The sequence below is a fragment of the Mauremys reevesii genome, unplaced genomic scaffold (assembly GCF_016161935.1).
Source record: "Mauremys reevesii isolate NIE-2019 unplaced genomic scaffold, ASM1616193v1 Contig1, whole genome shotgun sequence".
Taxonomy (NCBI): domain Eukaryota; kingdom Metazoa; phylum Chordata; order Testudines; family Geoemydidae; genus Mauremys; species Mauremys reevesii.
Genome location: NW_024100715.1, coordinates 1,077,030 through 1,096,186, shown reverse-complemented (window position 1 = coordinate 1,096,186; position 19,157 = coordinate 1,077,030). Strand labels below are relative to the sequence as shown.

Genomic DNA, 19,157 nt, shown 5'->3' with positions numbered 1-19,157 from the left:
GGGAAAAGGAAAAAGGACAAGTTGACTGAGAAAAAATAGTTAACATGCTTGGTTTAAAGATGAGACGTCAAGGACACCGCTCACAGTTAAGACTTGGCTGACTACCAAGGAAGGGGAGGATGGTTGCTGCAGTTAAACGAGATTGGTGTGCAATGGGCAGCCCACCCTCCTCCTTGGGGACCTTTTGTAAATATTCAGATTGATTTTATTTAAATGTCTAAATGTTGTAGGTATGAATATGTATTAGTTTTAGTTAATGTATTTATCACTTGGGTTGAAGCTTTTCCCTGCAGGAAAGCAGCTGTCAGGACTGTTGTGAAATTTTGCTTAAAGATTTGTACCATGTTTTGGCATCCCTGTGAGTATCAACAGTGATCGTGGAACTGATTTTACTGAACAGCTTGTCAAGGAGTTATGTGCAGCTTTGCAGATCCAACACAACCTTCGCTGCCCTCACAACTCATGGTCTGCTGGGACAGTGGAACGCCAGAACGGGATTTAAAAAAAAAAATAAACTGGCCAAGATTTGTGCTGAGACAAACTTAAAGTGGCCAGATGCCCTTCCTTTGGCACTGATGAGTATGAGAGCCATTCCCAATCGAAAGACTGGACTCAGCCCTCATGAAATTTTGCCAGGACGCCCAATGCGACTACCAGCTGTACCCCCACTAACCCTAGCTCAGATGACCATTCATTTGATGGATAACATAATACTTAAGTATTGTCAGGCACTAATGAAATGTGTTAAGTCTTTTTATACACAGGTGAAGGAAACACTACCGAAGGATCCTGTGCAACCCTGTCACTCCTTGGAACCAGGAGACGGGCTCGCTGTAATGGTCCATCAACGAAAGACTGCCTTGGCTCCACGCTGGAGAGGTCCTTTCCAAGTCCTGTTAACCACCAACACCGCTGTGAAGTGCCAAAGACTGACTGCCTGGACCCATGATTCTTACTGCAAAAAGACCCCTCCACCTCAGAAGAATTCTCCTACTGATGATTAGCCTATTTCTTTTTTTAGTTTTACTGTGTCTTCTGGTAAAAGCAGGGAAAACAGGACAAGGTGACGTGCTGGTTAAACCTCTCCCTTGTCCACAGACAAATCTCCTGTGCCTTTGAATTTTTCTAAAAGAAGCAAAACCATTACAGGGTGATGTACTCATAATCTTTTCCCTGTAGAATGCTGAACTACGACTGCTTCGGGAAAGGAGGAACACTCACTCCACTGACATTGCCAAAGTCCAGGAATTCCTGACTAAAAAGGACATTGAGAACTGACCCTGGTGAAGAAACAAAGAATTATACACTGGCAGAAAAAGAAAAAAAAAATTGTGTGGGACCCATGCTTGGCAATGTGATACTAATTGGATTTTGGTGTTTATTCCACAGGCTGCGCCCTGTGGTTTGGATAAATCCTTCAGTATGTATTGCCCTTCCTAATTGCATTTTGAATAACATTGTCCTTATCCAGTTTTTAGATCACTTCTACATACCCAGATTGCTCACAAGGGGCTGCCATTAGATTAGCACAACAGAGGGCCTGGGTTATTTCCTCTGGAAAGAAAGAGAATTGACCAAATCCCTGTGGTCTAGGGGCCAATGGTACACAGCCATTTGGAATATTCTTAAAGGCCAAGAACATGATAAGAAATTGGGCCGACTAGAAAAGGCCAATAGCCTTATTTTTGCAGCTCAGCTATCTTAAGTACAGGCTGGAGTTGTTGAGTTACATGTCATTTCCACCCTTAGTTCTATGACCCAGAAGTTACTGACAGAGATGGTATTGAATATCACTGAGGCTGGGAAGGCATTGCAGTGGAATCTACTATGTTTAAATTGATCCTGAGCACTGGACTTGGCCCACTGCCCTTACAGACACACAGGAGTACCATCTGATCTGTGGTCAGGAAAACATGCTTGGACACTTTCTGGGTGGAAGTGTGAACATTTACAGTGCTCCTTCCAAGCATTTGGACCGGTTAGGGTGGGTGTGGGCTCCCACATACCAGATCCTGCCGGGTCCATGGGGAGGATGCATGTGGGACTGAATTATTTACCGAGACATCTGGGAAATTAAACCACATGGTATACCTAACTGATTTATAGTCAGTGCCCCAGACCAATGACCTGTTACCCTGAAGGCGATTTAAAGCTTCGTCTGCAACTGAAGAAACGTAACCCGGTTGTGCCCTGCCAAGCGATCATTTGTTGTCCCAAGAGTCCCGTTGGTCCTCTAGGGACAAAGGGGGGATTGTTAGGCCTGAATAAAGATGTAGCACAAAAACCAGTTATGCCAATCTGACTGAAGTCAGCATGTTTCATAAAGCCCTGGGAAAAAGTGAGATAAGAAAGGGAGGTGCATTCCTCAAGTTACCAGCTGCGTTAACTCCTGTCTTCCAGTGTCTGCTGCTTGGCAACTATGCTGATAAGAAAGTTGCTGGGGCATCACAACTTGCTTACATTATAAAGAAAGACAGATGTGCTTTGTTATTAGGGTTTGTTACTAACCAAAGGGGGGTGGGATATGGGTTGTGTGAAGTGAATAATTTATGACGTAATAAAACTGTCTATATAGGCTAGTACTAAGCTGTAAAGGCTGCTGGTTCTCTTCGGATACGAGCAGTTCTTCACTGACACGTGCACTTGTCAATAAAGAGCTTTTGTTTTGGACCTTGCTGGTGTTGCCTGTCTCTCTGCGGTCAGACAACGAACTTTGCTGTTGGGGTTCGAGTCCCCAACACAGGGAAACACATCACCCTGCTCTGCGGCAGGGAACATTACAAACAGTGATTCTGGACATCAAGGCACTTTGCAGTCTGTTCGTTGTAGGCCCCAGGCCTCCTTCTCAGGCCCTGGCTGTGCTGCAGGGATGCTGTGGGTGGGACACTTGAAATGGTGGTGACCACACACCTCCGGGCTTTGGGTGGTGGGATCCTTCTTCCCAGTGCCAGCCCCCCAGTCAGGTTAAGATCCCCCTCCCAGCCTGGCCTGCATGGACCCCTGGCTGGGGTGTCTTCCTGCGCTGGGCCCTTTTACCAAGGTTCCCCCCCTTGGCTGGCCCCAGTTGCTCACCACACTCTGGCTCTCTGGCTGCAGCTCCGCTCCCAGCACAGGATCTGCTCCCCTGGGCTGTGCCTCTGGCTCTCTGGCTGCAGCTCTGCTTCCAGCACAGGATCTGCTCTCTCTGCGCTGTGCCTCTGGCCCCTCTGGATCTGGCCTGGCTCTGCTCTCCAGCTCAGCTTGGGCCCCTGCTTCCTCCTTAGCTCGGCCCCACTCTGTCTGACTCAGGCACATTCCTGCTCACACGGAGGACGGGACCCACCCTGGCCTTCTGTCTCCCTGATTAGCCGGCCTGCCCTGTCAATCAGGCTGACCTGGAGCATTGGCCTCTTGCCATTGTTCCTGGGGACTGTCAGTCTCAGGGTCCTGATTTGCCATCAATCCCTCCCCTTTTAGTGCTGGGAGCTAGCAGCCAAAACACCCCCACTGAATGTTAGTAAGGGGGCAACAGTCCCCTTACATTCCCCCCTGCTAAAATTCTGCCACAGCCACAATAGTTACACCAGTACATCCGGGCCCCATGAAAACAACATATATCCACATCATATTATATTAAAAACCCATTAACAATTACGAAAAGAACATTTAACATAGTTAACACTCCACATCTACTTCTTAATACTATACATAACAATATTCATCAACACACTACATAGAACCAATAACATAAGTATCTCTAAGTCTAACAGGAAGTACACCTTTATTAGCCCTCTGGGACCTCCTTAAGACTGGTGGTTCGTTACCCATATTTTCTGTTTCCCTATCCTCGGGTAATACTGGGTCAGTTTGAGGGATCTGGCCATTCTCGTTAGGGTTTGGGTTTGCCCCACTCTGTCCCCCTCTGTATTCGGTTTGTGGGACTAGAACCATTTCCCAACTGGTTTCAGCCTCCTCAGAGTGTACTGATCTACGCCTCCTATGGTCCCTGTCTGGACTAAGAGTGCAATGTTTCAACTGGTCCCTGTGTACTACTCTCTCAGGACCTCCGCGTTCAGGCCGAATGGTGTAAACTGGTAGCTCGGGATTGGTGTGAGCAACTACAATGTGGGGCTTTGACTCCCACTTGTCCTGTATTTTATTACGCCCCCGGTGTCTATGGTTACGAACTAGTACACGGTCACCGGGCCTGATGAGAGCCCCACTGGACTTGCGATCATAAGTCCTTTTCCTACTTTGGGCAGTGTCTTTAGTTGTATTGAGAGCAACTTCCCAGGCTATCTTCAGCCTGTCATGGTGACCTTTGACCCAGTCATCCAAATTGGTCACCTCATCCTTAGGAAAGATTTCTTGATGTTTCTCTGGCAACGCCCTTATGTTAGCCACATGTGCAGGAATCAGCCCTTGGCGTGCCACTTGAACAGGAACTGGCAGTCTCCCATCACATCTTTCTTGAAGAAAGGTAAAAGACGGTTACTCACCTGTAGTAACTGTTGTTCTTCGAGATGTGTTGCTCCTATCCATTCCAGTCAGGTGTGCGCGCCGCGCGTGCACGGCATCTCGGAACTTTTTTACCCTAGCAACCCCGGCGGGCCGGCTGGCGCCCCCTGGAGTGGCGCCGCTATGGCGCCCATTATATACCTCAGCCGGCCCGTCCGCTCCTCAGTTCCTTCTTGCCGGCTACTCCGACAGTGGGGAAGGAGGGCGGGTCTGGAATGGATAGGAGCAACACATCTCGAAGAACAACAGTTACTACGGTGAGTAACCGTCTTTTCTTCTTCGAGTGATTGCTCCTATGCATTCCAGTTAGGTGATTCCCAAGCCTTACCTAGGCGGTGGGGTCGGAGTGAGACGTGGCGGAATATAATACCGCAGAGCCGAAGGCTGCGTCGCCTCGAGACTGTTGCACCAACGCGTAGTGGGAGGCGAAGGTGTGGACTGAAGACCAGGTGGCCGCTCGACAGATGTCCTGGAGTGGCACATTGGCCAGGAAAGCGGCCGACGAGGCGTGCGCCCTTGTCGAGTGAGCGGTGAGGCGGCCTGGCGGCTCGCGAGCAAGCTCGTAGCAGGTCCGAATACACGCAGTGACCCAGGAGGAAATTCTCTGGGAGGAGACCGGCTCACCCTTCATGCGGTCGGCGACGGCCACAAACAGCTGGGTCGAACGCCGGAAAGGCTTTGTCCGCTCGATGTAAAAGGCAAGCGCCCTGCTGACGTCCAGGGTGTGAAGCTGTTGTTCCCGAGGCGAGGCATGCGGCTTCGGGAAGAAGACCGGGAGGAAGATCTCCTGGTTGAGATGGAAAGCTGAGACCACCTTCAGGAGGAAGGCCGGATGCGGTCGAAGCTGTACCTTGTCTGCATGGAAGACGGTGTAAGGTGGACCCACCGTTAGTGCGCGAAGCTCAGAGACTCGTCTCGCGGATGTAATGGCGACGAGGAAAGCTGTCTTCCAGGAGAGGTAGAGCAGGGAGCACGTGGCCAAGGGCTCGAAGGGGGGACCCATCAGCTTGGCCAGGACGAGGTTCAAATCCCAGGTCGGGGCAGGGCGCCGCACTGGCGGGTACAAGCGGTCCAGGCCTTTAAGGAAGCGGGAAACCATCTGGTTGGAGAAGATGGACCGACCTTCCAGCGATGGACGAAAGGCGGACACTGCTGCCAGGTGAACCCTCAATGAGGAGACTGCAAGACCTTGCTCCTTAAGGTACCAAAGGTAATCGAGGATGGTAGGTACCGGAACTACGAACGGATTCAGACTTCGCTGATCGCACCAAAGCGCGAACCTCTTCCATTTCGCGAGGTAAGTGGAGCGAGTGGAAGGCTTTCGACTCTCAAGCAGGACTTGCTGAACTGCCGCGGAACAGTCCCTCTCCGCATGGGTCAACCATTCAGGTACCAAGCTGTAAGATGGAGGGACTGCAGGTTCGGATGGCGGAGTCTGCCGAAGTCCTGGGTGATGAGGTCCGGCCACAACGGAAGGGGGATGGGTTCCCGAACGGAGAGCTCGAGCAGCAGGGTGTACCAGTGCTGTCTCGGCCAGGCCGGCGCTACGAGTATGACGTGGGCTCTGTCCCTCCGAAGCTTCAGGAGCACTCGGTGCACGAGCGGGAACGGAGGGAAGGCGTAGAGGAGGCGATCTGTCCAGGGGTAAAGGAAAGCGTCCGACAGGGAGCCTGGCGAGCGACCCTGGTATGAGCAAAACAGGTGGCACTTCCTGTTCTCTCTGGAGGTGAACAGGTCTACTTGGGGAAACCCCCACCTCCGGAAGATTGTGTGGACGACATCTGGACGGAGTGACCACTCGTGGGAGAGGAACGACCTGCTGAGATGGTCGGCCAGCGTGTTCTGCACTCCTGGAAGAAAGGATGCTTCCAGGTGAATTGAGTGGGTCACGCAGAAGTCCCACAGGAGTATCGCTTCCTCGCAGAGGGGCGAGGAGCGGGCTCCGCCCTGTTTGTTCACGTAGAACATCGCGGTGGTGTTGTCCGTGAACACTGTCACACAGCGGCCTTGCAGGTGGGCGCAGAAGGTGCGACAGGCCAGACGGATCGCTCGTAGCTCGCGAACATTGATGTGCAGGGCGAGCTCCTGGGGCGACCACAGGCCTTGGGTGTGAAGATCGCCCAGGTGCGCTCCCCAACCGAGCGCCGAGGCATCCGTGGTCAGAGTGGCGGACGGGCGCGGAGGGTGGAACGGAACCCCGGCACACACGATTTCCGGGTCGAGCCACCATCGGAGGGACTCGAGGGTCGCTCTGGAGACCGTCACCACCATATCGATCGGGTCTCGATGCGGCCAGTACACCGACGTGAGCCAGGACTGGAACGGGCGGAGGTGGAGCCGCGCGTACGCGGTCACATACGTGCATGCCGCCATGTGGCCCAGGAGGCGGAGGCAGGAGCGCACCGTCGTGGTCGGGAAGGTGACTAGGTCCATGATGATAGCGACCATCGTCTGGTGGCGGGCGCGAGGGAGACAGGCCCTGGCTATGGTGGAGTCCAGAACCGCTCCGATGAACTCCAGCCGCTGTGTCGGAATCAAAGTGGACTTCTCTGCGTTGATGAGAAGACCGAGCCGATTAAAGAGGGATATGATTTCTGACATCTGATCCATCACCAGTTGCCGGGACTGGCCTCGAACCAGCCAGTCATCGACATACGGGTAAACGTGCATCTGACGACGTCGGAGGGCTGCGGCGACTACCGCCATGCATTTGGTAAACACCCTCGTGGCGGTGGAAAGTCCGAACGGCAACACGGCAAACTGGTAGTGAGTGTCGTTGACCACAAACCGAAGGTAACGACGATGGGGAGGATAAATTGCGACATGGAAGTAGGCGTCCTTCATGTCGAGGGCGGCAAACCAATCTCCCGGATCCAGAGAGGGAATGATGGTCCCCAAGGTGACCATGCGAAACTTGGGCTTGAGCAGGTACTTGTTCAGCTCGCGAAGGTCCAGGATAGGACGCAGCCCGCCTTTTGCCTTGGGGATGAGAAAATAACGGGAGTAGAATCCCCTGCCCCGTCTGTCCTGAGGCACTGCTTCTATGGCACCCACGCTCAACAGAGTCTGGACCTCCTGCAAGAGGACTTGCTCGTGAGAGGGGTCCCTGAAGAGGGACAGGGAGGGTGGGTGGGAAGGCGGGGGCGAAATAAATTGTAGGCGGTATCCCGACTGGACTGTTTGGAGCACCCAGTTGTCTGATGTTAATTGGGACCACGCCGAAAAGAAATGGGAAAGGCGGTTGTAAAACAGAGGGGAAGGATCCGGTAGGGAGAGTGATGGGCTGTCCTCGCGCGTCCCGTCAAAAGGCCTGTTTGGCCCCCTGAGGGGCCTTCGAAGCGGCCTGGCCCTGGTTGCGGCGGTTGCCGGATGGACGACGGCGATTTTGGGCCGGACATCGGCTGTTGTACAGGCGATACCGGGACTGGTAGGCCGGTCGGGAGGGCTGTGGACGGAATGGCCTACGCTGCGTCGCTGGCGTATGCATGCCTAACGTGCGTATCGCGATACGGCCGTCTTTTAAAGTTTGGATCCTAGAATCCGTCTTCTCAGAGAACAACCCTTTAGTATCAAAGGGAAGGTCCTGCAACATATATTGGACCTCCGGCGGCAGGGTGGAAGACTGCAGCCAGGAGATACGCTGCATCGTGACCCCGGAGGCCAAGGTCCGTGCACCCGAGTCCGCAGCGTCGAGGGCGGCTGAAATGGAGGACCTCGACGACCTCCTTCCCTCCTCCAACATGGCCGTGAACTCCTGTCGGGAGGCTGACGGCAGGAGCTCGGTAAATTTCGCCAGGGACGTCAGGATGTCGAAGACGTACCTGGCGAGGAGGACCATCTGGTTGGCAATCCTCATTTGCAGGCCTCCTGCAGAATAGACCTTTCGGCCTAGCAGGTCCATACGCTTCGCGTCCTTTGACTTGGGCGCCGCAGCCGGTTGGCCGTGCCGCTCCCTGTCATTAACCGACTGGACTACCAGGGAGTCCGGGGTCGGATGTATATACAAGTACTCATAGCCCATGGGAGGGACAGAGTACTTTCGCTCAACACCACGGGCTGTAGGGGGCACGGACGCTGGCGTCTGCCAGATAGTAGTGGCTTTTTTCTGCACCGTCCGTACAAACGGAAGTGCAACTCGCACCGGCATGTCAGCCTCGACCACGTTGGTAATAGGGTCCTCATCCTCGTGTACCTCCTCTATGGGCAAGGCCATCGTCGTCGCCACACGACGAAGGAGGTCCTGGTGAGCTCTCACATCAATGGGGGGAGGCTCCTTAGTTGCTGCACCGGCCACCGCCTCATCAGGCGAGGACGAGGAGGACAACCCCTGGACGACCGCAAGAAAGAAGTGAACGCTAGGGATCGTGGAGAACGAAGAGCACTCCACAGTTCCAACTGGCCGTCACGGGCGGTAAGAAGGAACTGAGGAGCGGACGGGCCGGCTGAGGTATATAATGGGCGCCATAGCGGCGCCACTCCAGGAGGCGCCAGCCGGCCCGCCGGGGTTGCTAGGGTAAAAAAGTTCCGAGATGCCGTGCACGCACGGCGCGCACACCTAACTGGAATGCATAGGAGCAATCACTCGAAGAAGAACTCATCCTCCCTTCTCCCTCATCATCTGCAGCTCATTTTCTGGTACACCGCGGTGTTCATCAAGGATCTTCCCTTTCCACGGAGGAATAATGGTCTTCTGTTTTCTGCCCACTTTAACATTTCCAATATGCCTTGTGGGGCCCAGGGAATGACTCTGCCTCTCCGCTCGAGCCAGTACTCTACTCCGCACAGCATTCTTCGTATAGTGCTCGTGACAGTTCATCCTCCTGGTTCCTTCTCCTGGTAAGAGTAGCTCCTTCAGCTCACTAATGATGTTCATTCCTAGAATCCCTGGAACTTCTTCTCCCATATGGCTCCCTTTTGAGGCTTTGTCTTTCAGGATGAGGATGCATTTTCCTGGCAGCGTTTGGCCCATATACTCTATGTCTGCTTCAAGGCACCCCGCCACTGGGATTGCCAGTCCATTAACAGCTGTTAGACGTACAAACCGTGTGCTGTGCATGGTCAGGTCCTTGTCCTTCAAATATTTTTTAAAATGCGACTCTGTAATGGTGGTGACTTCGGAGCCAGTATCTAACAAACATCTGGTCTTCACCCCTGCTATATATACTTCAGCAGTTAGACAGTCTCCAAATGCTCGCTTACAGAAGTCGCTAGATATGCTGGCACTGACCACGTTCCTCTCACTGTATGCAGAGGGATTTTCCACCAAGGACAGGCCTAGGAATCCTTCTGCCACTGCTTGGCCTTCTACTCTAGATGGACCACTCGCTCCTGGTGCCCCATTGGTTTCGAGTGCCTGGGACTCTGTTCTCCTTCTCAGTGAACATTCTCGGCTAGTATGTCCTGGCCTGTCACAAGTGTAACAAATGTATCTTCCCAGCTCATCCTTCAGTGGGGCTCTTCTTCGGGGTCCTGGGGCCCTTGGATATCTTGGCATATTGGTGGGGTTTTTCCCTTTCATCACCTCAGTCATTACTTTCAGCATCTCCCCCTGTTGGACCGCCAGTTTTTGGACAGCTTCACTTAAGCTTTCCAATGTTAGCTGTGTTTGGGGCAGGGCTTTTTCCCAGCAGCTGCATTCACTAGGCCCCACTTCGTGTACAGGGGTTACTCTTGGCTGTCTCTGCCACAGGAACTTCCTCTTCTTCTGACCACATAATGGCAGCCTGCATGAGTTCATAGAACTTCTTACTGGGCTCTTCCTTAAACCTCCTTTTCATTTCACGTCGGAGGGAGTCATCACGAAGCCCCAACACCAGCTGCTCTTTCAGAGCTGTATCTGGGTCTGGAACTCGTTGAGGGTCTCGCCGCTCCACTTTGCTCATTCTCTCCTGGAGGTCATATGCATATGCCCGGATAGTTTCACCAGGCTCCTGCTTTCTCTCAAAGAACTCCTTTAGTCGGGTTCCAACAGGCACCTTGTCTCCATACACTTCTAGGAGGAGTTCAAATACCTTTTCCACATCTTTCTTGTCTGCCACTGCCATGAACTTTACTGTGGCCTTGGCCTGGCCCTTGAGATGTTCCTCTATGAAGTCCACATGGTCTTCTACAGGTACTCTTAGCACACGCAGAGCTGCCTTCACAGACTTGACCCACTCCTCTACCGTAATGTCTCCTGGTCTTGTCGGGAAGCCACCAAACTCTGTGACCTTCCGCTCCCGTGGGACATAAATAGTAGGGGGTTTCTTAGCTTCTGCTGCCTGTTGGTCTATCACTGCCTTAGCCAGTGATAAGGCTTCTCTCTGTTCAGTTCTAGCTTGTTGTAATGCCTCCGCTTGGTCTGATAATCTGCGCTGAAGTTCAGCAAACTGGGTTCGTAGTTCTTCAATTCCAGCCATGGTAGAGTGCTCAACCAGGCCTGGACAGTGCTACTAGAACTCAACCAGTAAACCAATGGGGTGGACCCTGTGGATAGGATCCTGTTAGTGACACCAATTATGTAAGCGGGGGAATGGCCCCGCTATTGTGGGGAACTTTCCTGGCTTCTGTGCTACCCCGGTGAAGTGGGCTAGAGAAAGGATCTGAGTCCTCGCTCCCACTTCCTTTACCCAGAGGCCTCCCTGCCCTTGAGGACTCTCCTGTTTGGCAGAGTTCTCGTAGCCCCAACAAGACTGGGCCCAGGATTCCTGGGGGGCTCGACCCCCAACTCTGCTGTGGCCACCTAGGACAGGGGCTAAGGTGTCCCCACTCCGGGGTACCCTCTCTGCACTGGGCACCTCCCTGACCCACTGATTATTCCAGACAATTTAAAGCAAATACAAGTTGTTTACTTAACAATTAATTTAAAGAAAAGAATAAGAATAAATGGGAACGGTTACAGGGAAACACATCACCCTGCTCTGCGGCAGGGAACATTACAAACAATGTCTCTGGACATCAAGGCACTTTGCAGTCTGTTCGTTGTAGGCCCCAGGCCTCCTTCTCAGGCCCTGGCTGTGCTGCAGGGATGCTGTGGGTGGGACACTTGAAATGGTAGTGACCACATACCTCCGGGCTTTGGGTGGTGGGATCCTTCTTCCCAGTGCCAGCCCCCCGGCAGGTTAAGATCCCCCTCCCAGCCTGGCCTGCATGGACCCCTGGCTGGGGTGTCTTCCTGCGCTGGGCCCTTTGCCAAGGTCCCCCCTTGGCTGGCCCCAGTTGCTCACCACACTCTGGCTCTCTGGCTGCAGCTCTGCTCCCAGCACAGGGTCTGCTCTCTCTGCGCTGTGCCTCTGGCTCTCTGGCTGCAGCTCCGCTCCCAGCACAGGATCTGCTCTCTCTGCGCTGTGCCTCTGGCTCTCTGGCTGCAGCTCCGCTCCCAGCACAGGATCTGCTCTCCCTGGGCTGTGCCTCTGGCTCTGTGGCTGCAGCTCTGGCCCCTCTGGATCTGGCCCGGCTCTGCTCCCCAGCTCAGCTTGGGCCCCTGCTTCCTCCTTAGCTCGGCCCCACTCTGTCTGACTCCAGCACATTCCTGCTCACACACGGAGGACGGGACCCACCCTGGCCTTCTGTCTCCCTGATTAGCCAGCCCGCCCTGTCAATCAGGCTGACCTGGAGCATTGGGCTCTTGCCATTGTTCCTGGGGACTGTCAGTCTCAGGGTCCTGATTTGCCATCGACCCCTCCCCTTTTAGTGCTGGGAGCTAGCAGCCAAAACACCCCCACTGAATGTTAGTAAGGGGGCAACAGTCCCCTTACATGTACATGCATTTTATTCTAGTGAATGGCTGTAGCTCAGCAGACCCTGGAGGATTAAATTCTCTGTTGTCCCAGGAACAGGTCCAATCCCAGCTTGGACCCTACAAGTTTCCCCTTTGTTTTGGTGAGGCCGATACTGGAAAACTGCATCCAGTTCTGCTGTCCCCAGTTTAAAATGGACGTTGAAAAAGTGGAGCCGGTGCAGAGAAGACCCACAAATCTGATTTGAGGGCTGGTAAAAATGCCTTGCACTGAGAGATCCCTGGCACTTGAGTGTGGGGTATAAACGTCGTCACGGGGAGAACAGACTTGGCACTAAAGGGCTCCTCAGTTTAGCAAACAAAGGCAGAACAAGGACCAATGGCTGGAAGCTGAAGGCAGAGAAATGCCCATGGGAATCAGACAGACACTGTTAGCAGTGCGGGTGCATTAACCATTGGCAGAAACTGCCCAGGGAAGTGCTGGATTCTCCATCTGTGGATGGGCACCAGAACAGGGGGGCCGTGGCCCCATCACATTTACAAGTGGGCGAGCTCTGCTCTCTGCCTGGGTACCTGCCTGAAAGGTGAGTGATGGGGGAGGGGGCGGAGAGGAGCGAGCAGGGGGCGGGGTTTCAGGGAAGAGGCGGAGCAGGGGTGGGGCCAGGGTTTGGGCACCGCTGACCCCCCCCCCACTTCTAGGCAGCCTCAGGTGTTACTGTCTGCTGATGTCGGTAAATCAGGACTGACTGGCTTTCTGGAAGGTGCTTTAGTCAACACACGTCAGGATTTAGTCAAATACAAGTCATTGGGCTGAACACAGGAATAACTGGGTGAAATTTAAGGACCTGACACACGTCAGCACCAACTCTGTGGGGGCTCCGGGGCTGGAGCACCCGTGGAACAAAAATAGTGGGTGCTCAGCACCCAGCAGCAGCCCCACAGATCAGCTTCCACTGCTCCCCCGCCCCCCCCAGCTTTACACTAGTTGCCTTTCAGCTGCACTGAACGTCCCCTCGGTCTTGTACTGTGAGTGTAGCAAAGAGTCCTGTGGCACCTGATAGACTAACAGACGTATCGGAGCAGGAGCTTTCGTGGGCGAATCCCCACTTCGTCCTGCTCCAATACGTCTGTCAGTCTACAAGGTGCCACAGGACTCTGCTGCTTTTACAGATCTAGACTAACACGGCTACAGCTCTGATATTGTGAGTGTGTGTAAGCAGGATCCCCTGACGTATATCCCGTACACCACTGAAGGGAGATAATTAGGGACAATCCTTGTGGTGATGTAGATGCCCATCGTACCAGGACCTGGAGTGAGACCCACTATCCCATTTCAAAGATAATTTATGTTCTTATCTAGCTCTTTGGATACATACGATGGTCAGTCCACTAGCTCCGGGGTTCTCAGCTTACAAGGCCAGTGTGTGTCCACCCCACACTGAGGGACGGCAAACGACTGAATGAACCGGCACTGCCCAGGGAGCCGGGAGCAGTGGGAGTCGGTGCAGTTCTGGGGGGCAGGGCTGGAGCTGTGGGGAACTGGCTGGCGCCTTCTATTGCTGGTTCGTCAATGGCTGGGGGATGAGCCATGTAACACAGCTGGGCGGGTCCCTGCCCGCAGGTGTCTGTGTCAGCGCAGGGCCTGTCAGGCCTGTAGCTCGACATCAGCATCACGGGGCAAGAGGCAGCCCAGGCTGGGGATCTGGAGGGCTCAGCAGTGCCACAGGCCAGGCTGCACCCCGGGATCCCGTCGCACTGATGTAAATCTCCCTTGTGGCAAATTAAACCGATTCCTCCTTGTTCTGCCCTCAGGGGACGTGAAGAACAACTGGTCACCGCTCGCTGCAGAACAGCCTCAGGCAGATCTGGAGACTGTTATCAGGCCCTGCCTCAGTCTCCTCTTCTCTAGACTGAACACACCCATTTATTGCAACCTTCCTCACAGCTCGTCCAGTCTAAACCTCGGATCACTTCTGTCGCTCTGCTCTCAACTCTCCCCAATTTCTCCACGTCCTTCTCACAGGGCGGTACCCAGAACTGGACACAGGATCCCAGCTGAGGCCTCCCCGTGGCGAGAAGGGGGGAACAACATCCTCCTGTGTCTGACCCTGACACTCCTGTTAACACACCTGTGCTGGGTGCTCACCCCACATCAGCCCCCGGAAAGGGTGACGGAAGCAGAGAACGAGGAGATTGGGGAGACAGGCCACACACGGGGGGGTTCAGGCCAGAGCAGTGACCCCTGGCTGGACGATGAAGCTCAGCTGAGCAGGTGGGGGCTGGGCTCGTGCAAAGCCAGGAAGGTGGCAGCAGAAATGGCTGCAGTGAGGAGTCTGCAGCCCCCCTGTGCACTCGACAGGGCAGGAGGGACCCAGGCAGAGAACAGCCTGCTGGGAGCCGGGCCTGGGGGAGGGAGTGTTAGACTCACAGGGCCAGAGGGGGCTGCCAGGGTCACCTGGTCTAACCCCCGTCAGAGAGCAGGGGGGAGACGAAGGCCTGTGGGAGGGGAGGGGGGAGCAGCCCAGGGAGGGAGCAGACGGTGCCTGCATGTGGCAGGGTCCCTGGGCTGGACCCTGGAGCAGTGGGCGGCTCGAGCTCCCCACCCAGCCCTGGCTGGAGCGGCATTGCCTGGGCAGTGGGGCCAGCGAGACTCTGCCCCCCAGCAGGGGAACCATCCAGTGACCTGGCTGGGGGCTGAGTCACGCAGAGGAAGCTGCAGCTCCTGGGGGGAGAGATGAGGCTGCAGAGTGAAAGAGAGACAAGGGCGGGGCGGGAGACGCCAGGGGAGGGGTTGGCCCTGGAAGAGCTAATCCCCAGAGCAGCCAGCAGGGGGCAGCACCTGCGGTGAATACAGCAACCTGGGACAGCCTCCCACAGTGACATCTGCCTTTTGCACAAGAGCATCACCCTGCCGCCTCCTTCACTGTGACCCACTGCAACCCCCAGAGCTTTTCCTGCAGTCCTGCTGCCGCCCCAGTGATTCCCCATTTCCTAATTGTACGTTTGATTTTTCCTTCCAACGTGCAGCACTTTGTCTTTATTGAATGTTCCCTTCAATTGATTTTAATCCTTCCTCCCTCCGCCCTGTGTCTCTTGTGTCTATTTAGACTGTAACCTCCCTGGGGCAGGGACTGTCTCTGTCTGCGTCTGTGCAGCACCCGGCACGTTGGGCCCTGGTTTTGCCTTGAGCCTCCATGCACTGCCATAGCGCTACTGATAACAGCACGTTATAAACTCCTCAGAGCAGGGAACGTCTCTGCCATCGTATCTCCTGCCCGCCCAGCACACGGCTAGAGCTCACTGCACAATTAGAAACAATTAACAAACAGCTCATTGAACAGTCATCAGATGACACTGACTTTCCATGTTTTATTTTATAATTGGAGATATACCAATCTCCTAGAACTGGAAGGGACCTTGAAAGGTCATCGAGTCCAGCCCCCTGTCTTCACTAGCAGGACCAATTTTTGCCCCAGATCCCTAAGTGGCCTCCTCAAGGATTGAACTCACAACCCTGGGTTTAGCAGGCCAATGCTCAAACCACTGAGCTATCCCTCCCTGCCTACCATCCCTGGTGGGGTTTGGAGTCTATGACCTAGAAATGAAAAGCTCATTCTCCATCCCCGATCTCCTGAGGTCTCCGTTCCACCAGCCACACTACAAATAACACCCCCGTCTGTGGGTCAATCACTCTTTTCTCAGGCTGCTCTATTCTGGAGTCTGGTCACAATGACAACAGCCCCGAGATGAGATGTAACGGAGGGAGATTGGGAACCAGCCCCACACTCTGCACTGCTGGGCCGTGGGGAGCCAGGTCTCATGTCCAAAATCCCTTCCCTGCACTGGGAAGTGAAAGGGAGAGTGAGAGGAGCCACCTACCTGCTCAAGGTGCCTTTGATGTCCTAGAGGGGAGAGAGAAAAGGAAATTCAGTCCCAGCTCTCACACTAAGGATCCCTCCTGCTCTGGAGGGGACTCACCTTGTCTTCACAGTTGGAAGTTCAGAGAGAAATTATTTGTTACTTATTAATGCAAAGAAAAACATTCAATGTGCTGCCTTTGCTCTTTTTTAAGAAGTGCTCTGACTGCAGGATCTGGGCCCAGGAAGTTTGTATAAGGAGGCACACAGGCTCTCTGTGTAATGATATTTGCATAACCACTCGGCACATGGAACCAGAGGGCTCAGTCTTGCAATGTGCTGAACGAGGATCTTCCTAACACTCACAGGTGTGGGGAAGATCCCCTCCTGCAGACTCCAGTGGGGCCAGAGGGAGGGATGCCCCCATGCTGTGCTGCCCCCGTGCTGTAAACTCTCTCCCCACTCGCCCACAAACACTCTGAGGGCCTGTCCTGTGGACTTCTTGACATCCACAGGAAGGTGGGGCTGGGTGAGAGCAGTGGGTGTGGGGTACAGAGTAACACAGGGCCAATCACTGTCCTACACCCCAGGTTCAATGCAGGACACCTGAGGAGTGAAGAATGCTGCCCACAGCAGATACTGGGCGCAACAGAGAATTTTATTTATCAAAATGCCATTCCTGTGTCTCTTCAGAACAGCGTGTTCTGTGCAGCTTTAGTAATAAAGCTAATTGTTACCCAGAATGCCCCATAAAAGATAAATTACCCCGGTTTTTCATTAGCATTATGTATTCTCACCTCTATGTTCAATATGTAATAATTTTCTATAGCCGTGAAACTTCAGAACTAGATACCAGCTAGAGATGTCCAGGATGCTACATTTTATTTCTCGCCTTTTTTTCTTTTATTTTGCTAGTTAGAGGCATTTTTTGAAAAATAAAATCTTCAGAAGGCTTTTGGAATTCTAACGACTACTTACACATTCAGGCTACCATAAGTAACGAACAGCTTCCCTATCAACTTCAGTTCTGGCAGAAAAAGTCACCACAGCCTCAGACCTTATGTATCAATTTTGGGGCCAATATTTTTCCTTTTTTGTGGTATGTATTAAGAGTGGCAAAATCAGTCTTAAAATGGAAACTCAGGTTCAATCTTATCTTTTTCCATAATTAAAGACTGGTTCCATCTTTAATCTTTTGGCGTTAGCGTTCGGAACACAGGAAATGCCAGACTGGCTCAGAGCGGACGTCCATCTAATCACTATTCTGTCTCCAAAGGTGGACAGTGCCAGATGCTTCAGAGGAAGGTGTAAGATAAGCTGACCCCCACATTCTCATCCTTCTCTCTAACAGTTAGCGATTGGCTGAAGCAATGAAGCATGAGATTTAAGATCACTCTGCGTATTCTTGTTATCCATATAAATATCTGATTGCTTTTGAGTTTTGCTAAATGCTTGGTCTCAACGACATCCGTTGGCAATGAGTTCCACAGTCTAATTACGTGATGTGTGAAAAAGCATTTATTGGATCGGTTTTGAATTTGTCACCTTCTAATTTTATTGAATCTCCCTTTGTTCTGGTATTATGAGACAGGGAGGACAGAGTGTGGAGTTGGCTATATTTGGAGGAGTCTTCTCCCACTAGAATTCAAAAGAAGAATTACTATTCATTTAGGTCTCGATCCAATGCTCATTGTATTCAAGAAGTACATTTCCATTGACTTTAATGGGCATTTCATCAAGCCCTTAAGGAAAAATAATGTATATTGTAGCAATACTGTATGTTCTGACCATTCACTCCTACACCCCAAAAGTGAAGGGTTAGGAGACTTTCTTGCCCTGAGAAAGGTTCTGGGGTGTTTCTAACACCGTCTCACCTGCAGGAATTCCCTCGCTGGCTGCTGGCACTTCTGCTCTATCTCACCGATCAGGGAACTGAAAGAGGAGAGTTCCTCAGACAATTTGGCAACATACTTAGTCCCCGTCTTTTCAATTTCCTTCTTCAGCTCTTCCAGCTGGGCCAGCAGGAGTCGCTCTTGTTCCTCCAAAAACTGGTGCAGTTGCTGAAATTCAGACACAATCTTCTGCTTCTCAGTTTCTAGCTGTTTCTGAAATGATGAGATACAAACAGGAAAATCACTGCTCCAGGACAAGACTACGGAGTGAGTCATGGGACATTTTATTCATGTGGCAGCATGCCATTGCAACGCCACAGAATTTAACTTCTGACATTTTATGGAGAACATACTCTATGCTCAGTAGACAGAAGATTTTTCAATAGATTTTCAAGAGTCCTAACTGGGGTTTAGAATATGAATTTTTCTTGCATGATTTAGATAATCTGTGATCAGTGGTTTCTAGAAAAGCTTCTAACAGGAAGCACAGCAGGTGTGGGATTCAGAACTGAACTGACAAGGATTATTTTAGTAGAGGAAACAGCAGAACCCAAACTAAGAAGCACTAGTCTTGAACTGGGGAACAGATGCTGACCAGAAAATACATAGAGACAAAGGGCATTTAAAAAAAAAGTACTACAATTTGAGCTCCATCATTTGCTCTCATGAGTTCTGAAAACAGTTTTCGATACATAACATTTGGCCCACCATAAATCTTGGATTTTAAGCCACACAGGTACCTTGAGCACAAATTGGGCTACCGGGAAGACCCCTTTTTACACATGCAAATCTGAGTTTGCAGGTTGCTTAGGACTGAGTGCGTGTGAACTAGACAGAAGCCCATGAATTCATGGTGTTTCTGGAGCCCTCTCTGGCCCCGGATACCCTAGGAGCCAGGAAATCAGACCAGATTTGGACCCAGATCTTCTCCATGGCAATGTCTAGCAGTGATACCAATCAGAGCCTGTTCTTCTTCGAGTGATTGCTCCTATGCATTCCAGTTAGGTGTGTGCGCCGTGCGTGCACGGCTCTCCGGAACATTTTTACCCTAGCAACTCCGGCGGGCCGGCTGGGCGCCCCCTGGAGTGGCGCCGCTATGGCGCCTGTTATATACCCCAGCCGGCCCGTCCGCTCCTCAGTTCCTTCTTACCGCCCGTGACGGCCAGTTGGAACTGTGGAGTGCTCTCTGTCCTC

The 19,157-nt window shown here is 52.7% G+C and overlaps 1 protein-coding gene across 1 annotated transcript in view; it reads right to left on the bottom strand.

Moving 5' to 3' along the window:
- LOC120392479 (E3 ubiquitin-protein ligase TRIM7-like) overlaps positions 1 to 19,157 on the bottom strand; it is a 43,885-nt gene that overhangs the window by 9,427 nt on the left and 15,301 nt on the right. Inside the window, exons 4-5 of the mRNA XM_039517260.1 lie at positions 17,946 to 18,176; positions 16,094 to 16,116 (exon numbers count right to left, since the gene is read on the bottom strand). Of these exons, the coding sequence (XP_039373194.1) occupies positions 16,094 to 16,116; positions 17,946 to 18,176 (254 nt within the window). The remainder of the gene's footprint in view (positions 1 to 16,093; positions 16,117 to 17,945; positions 18,177 to 19,157) is intronic.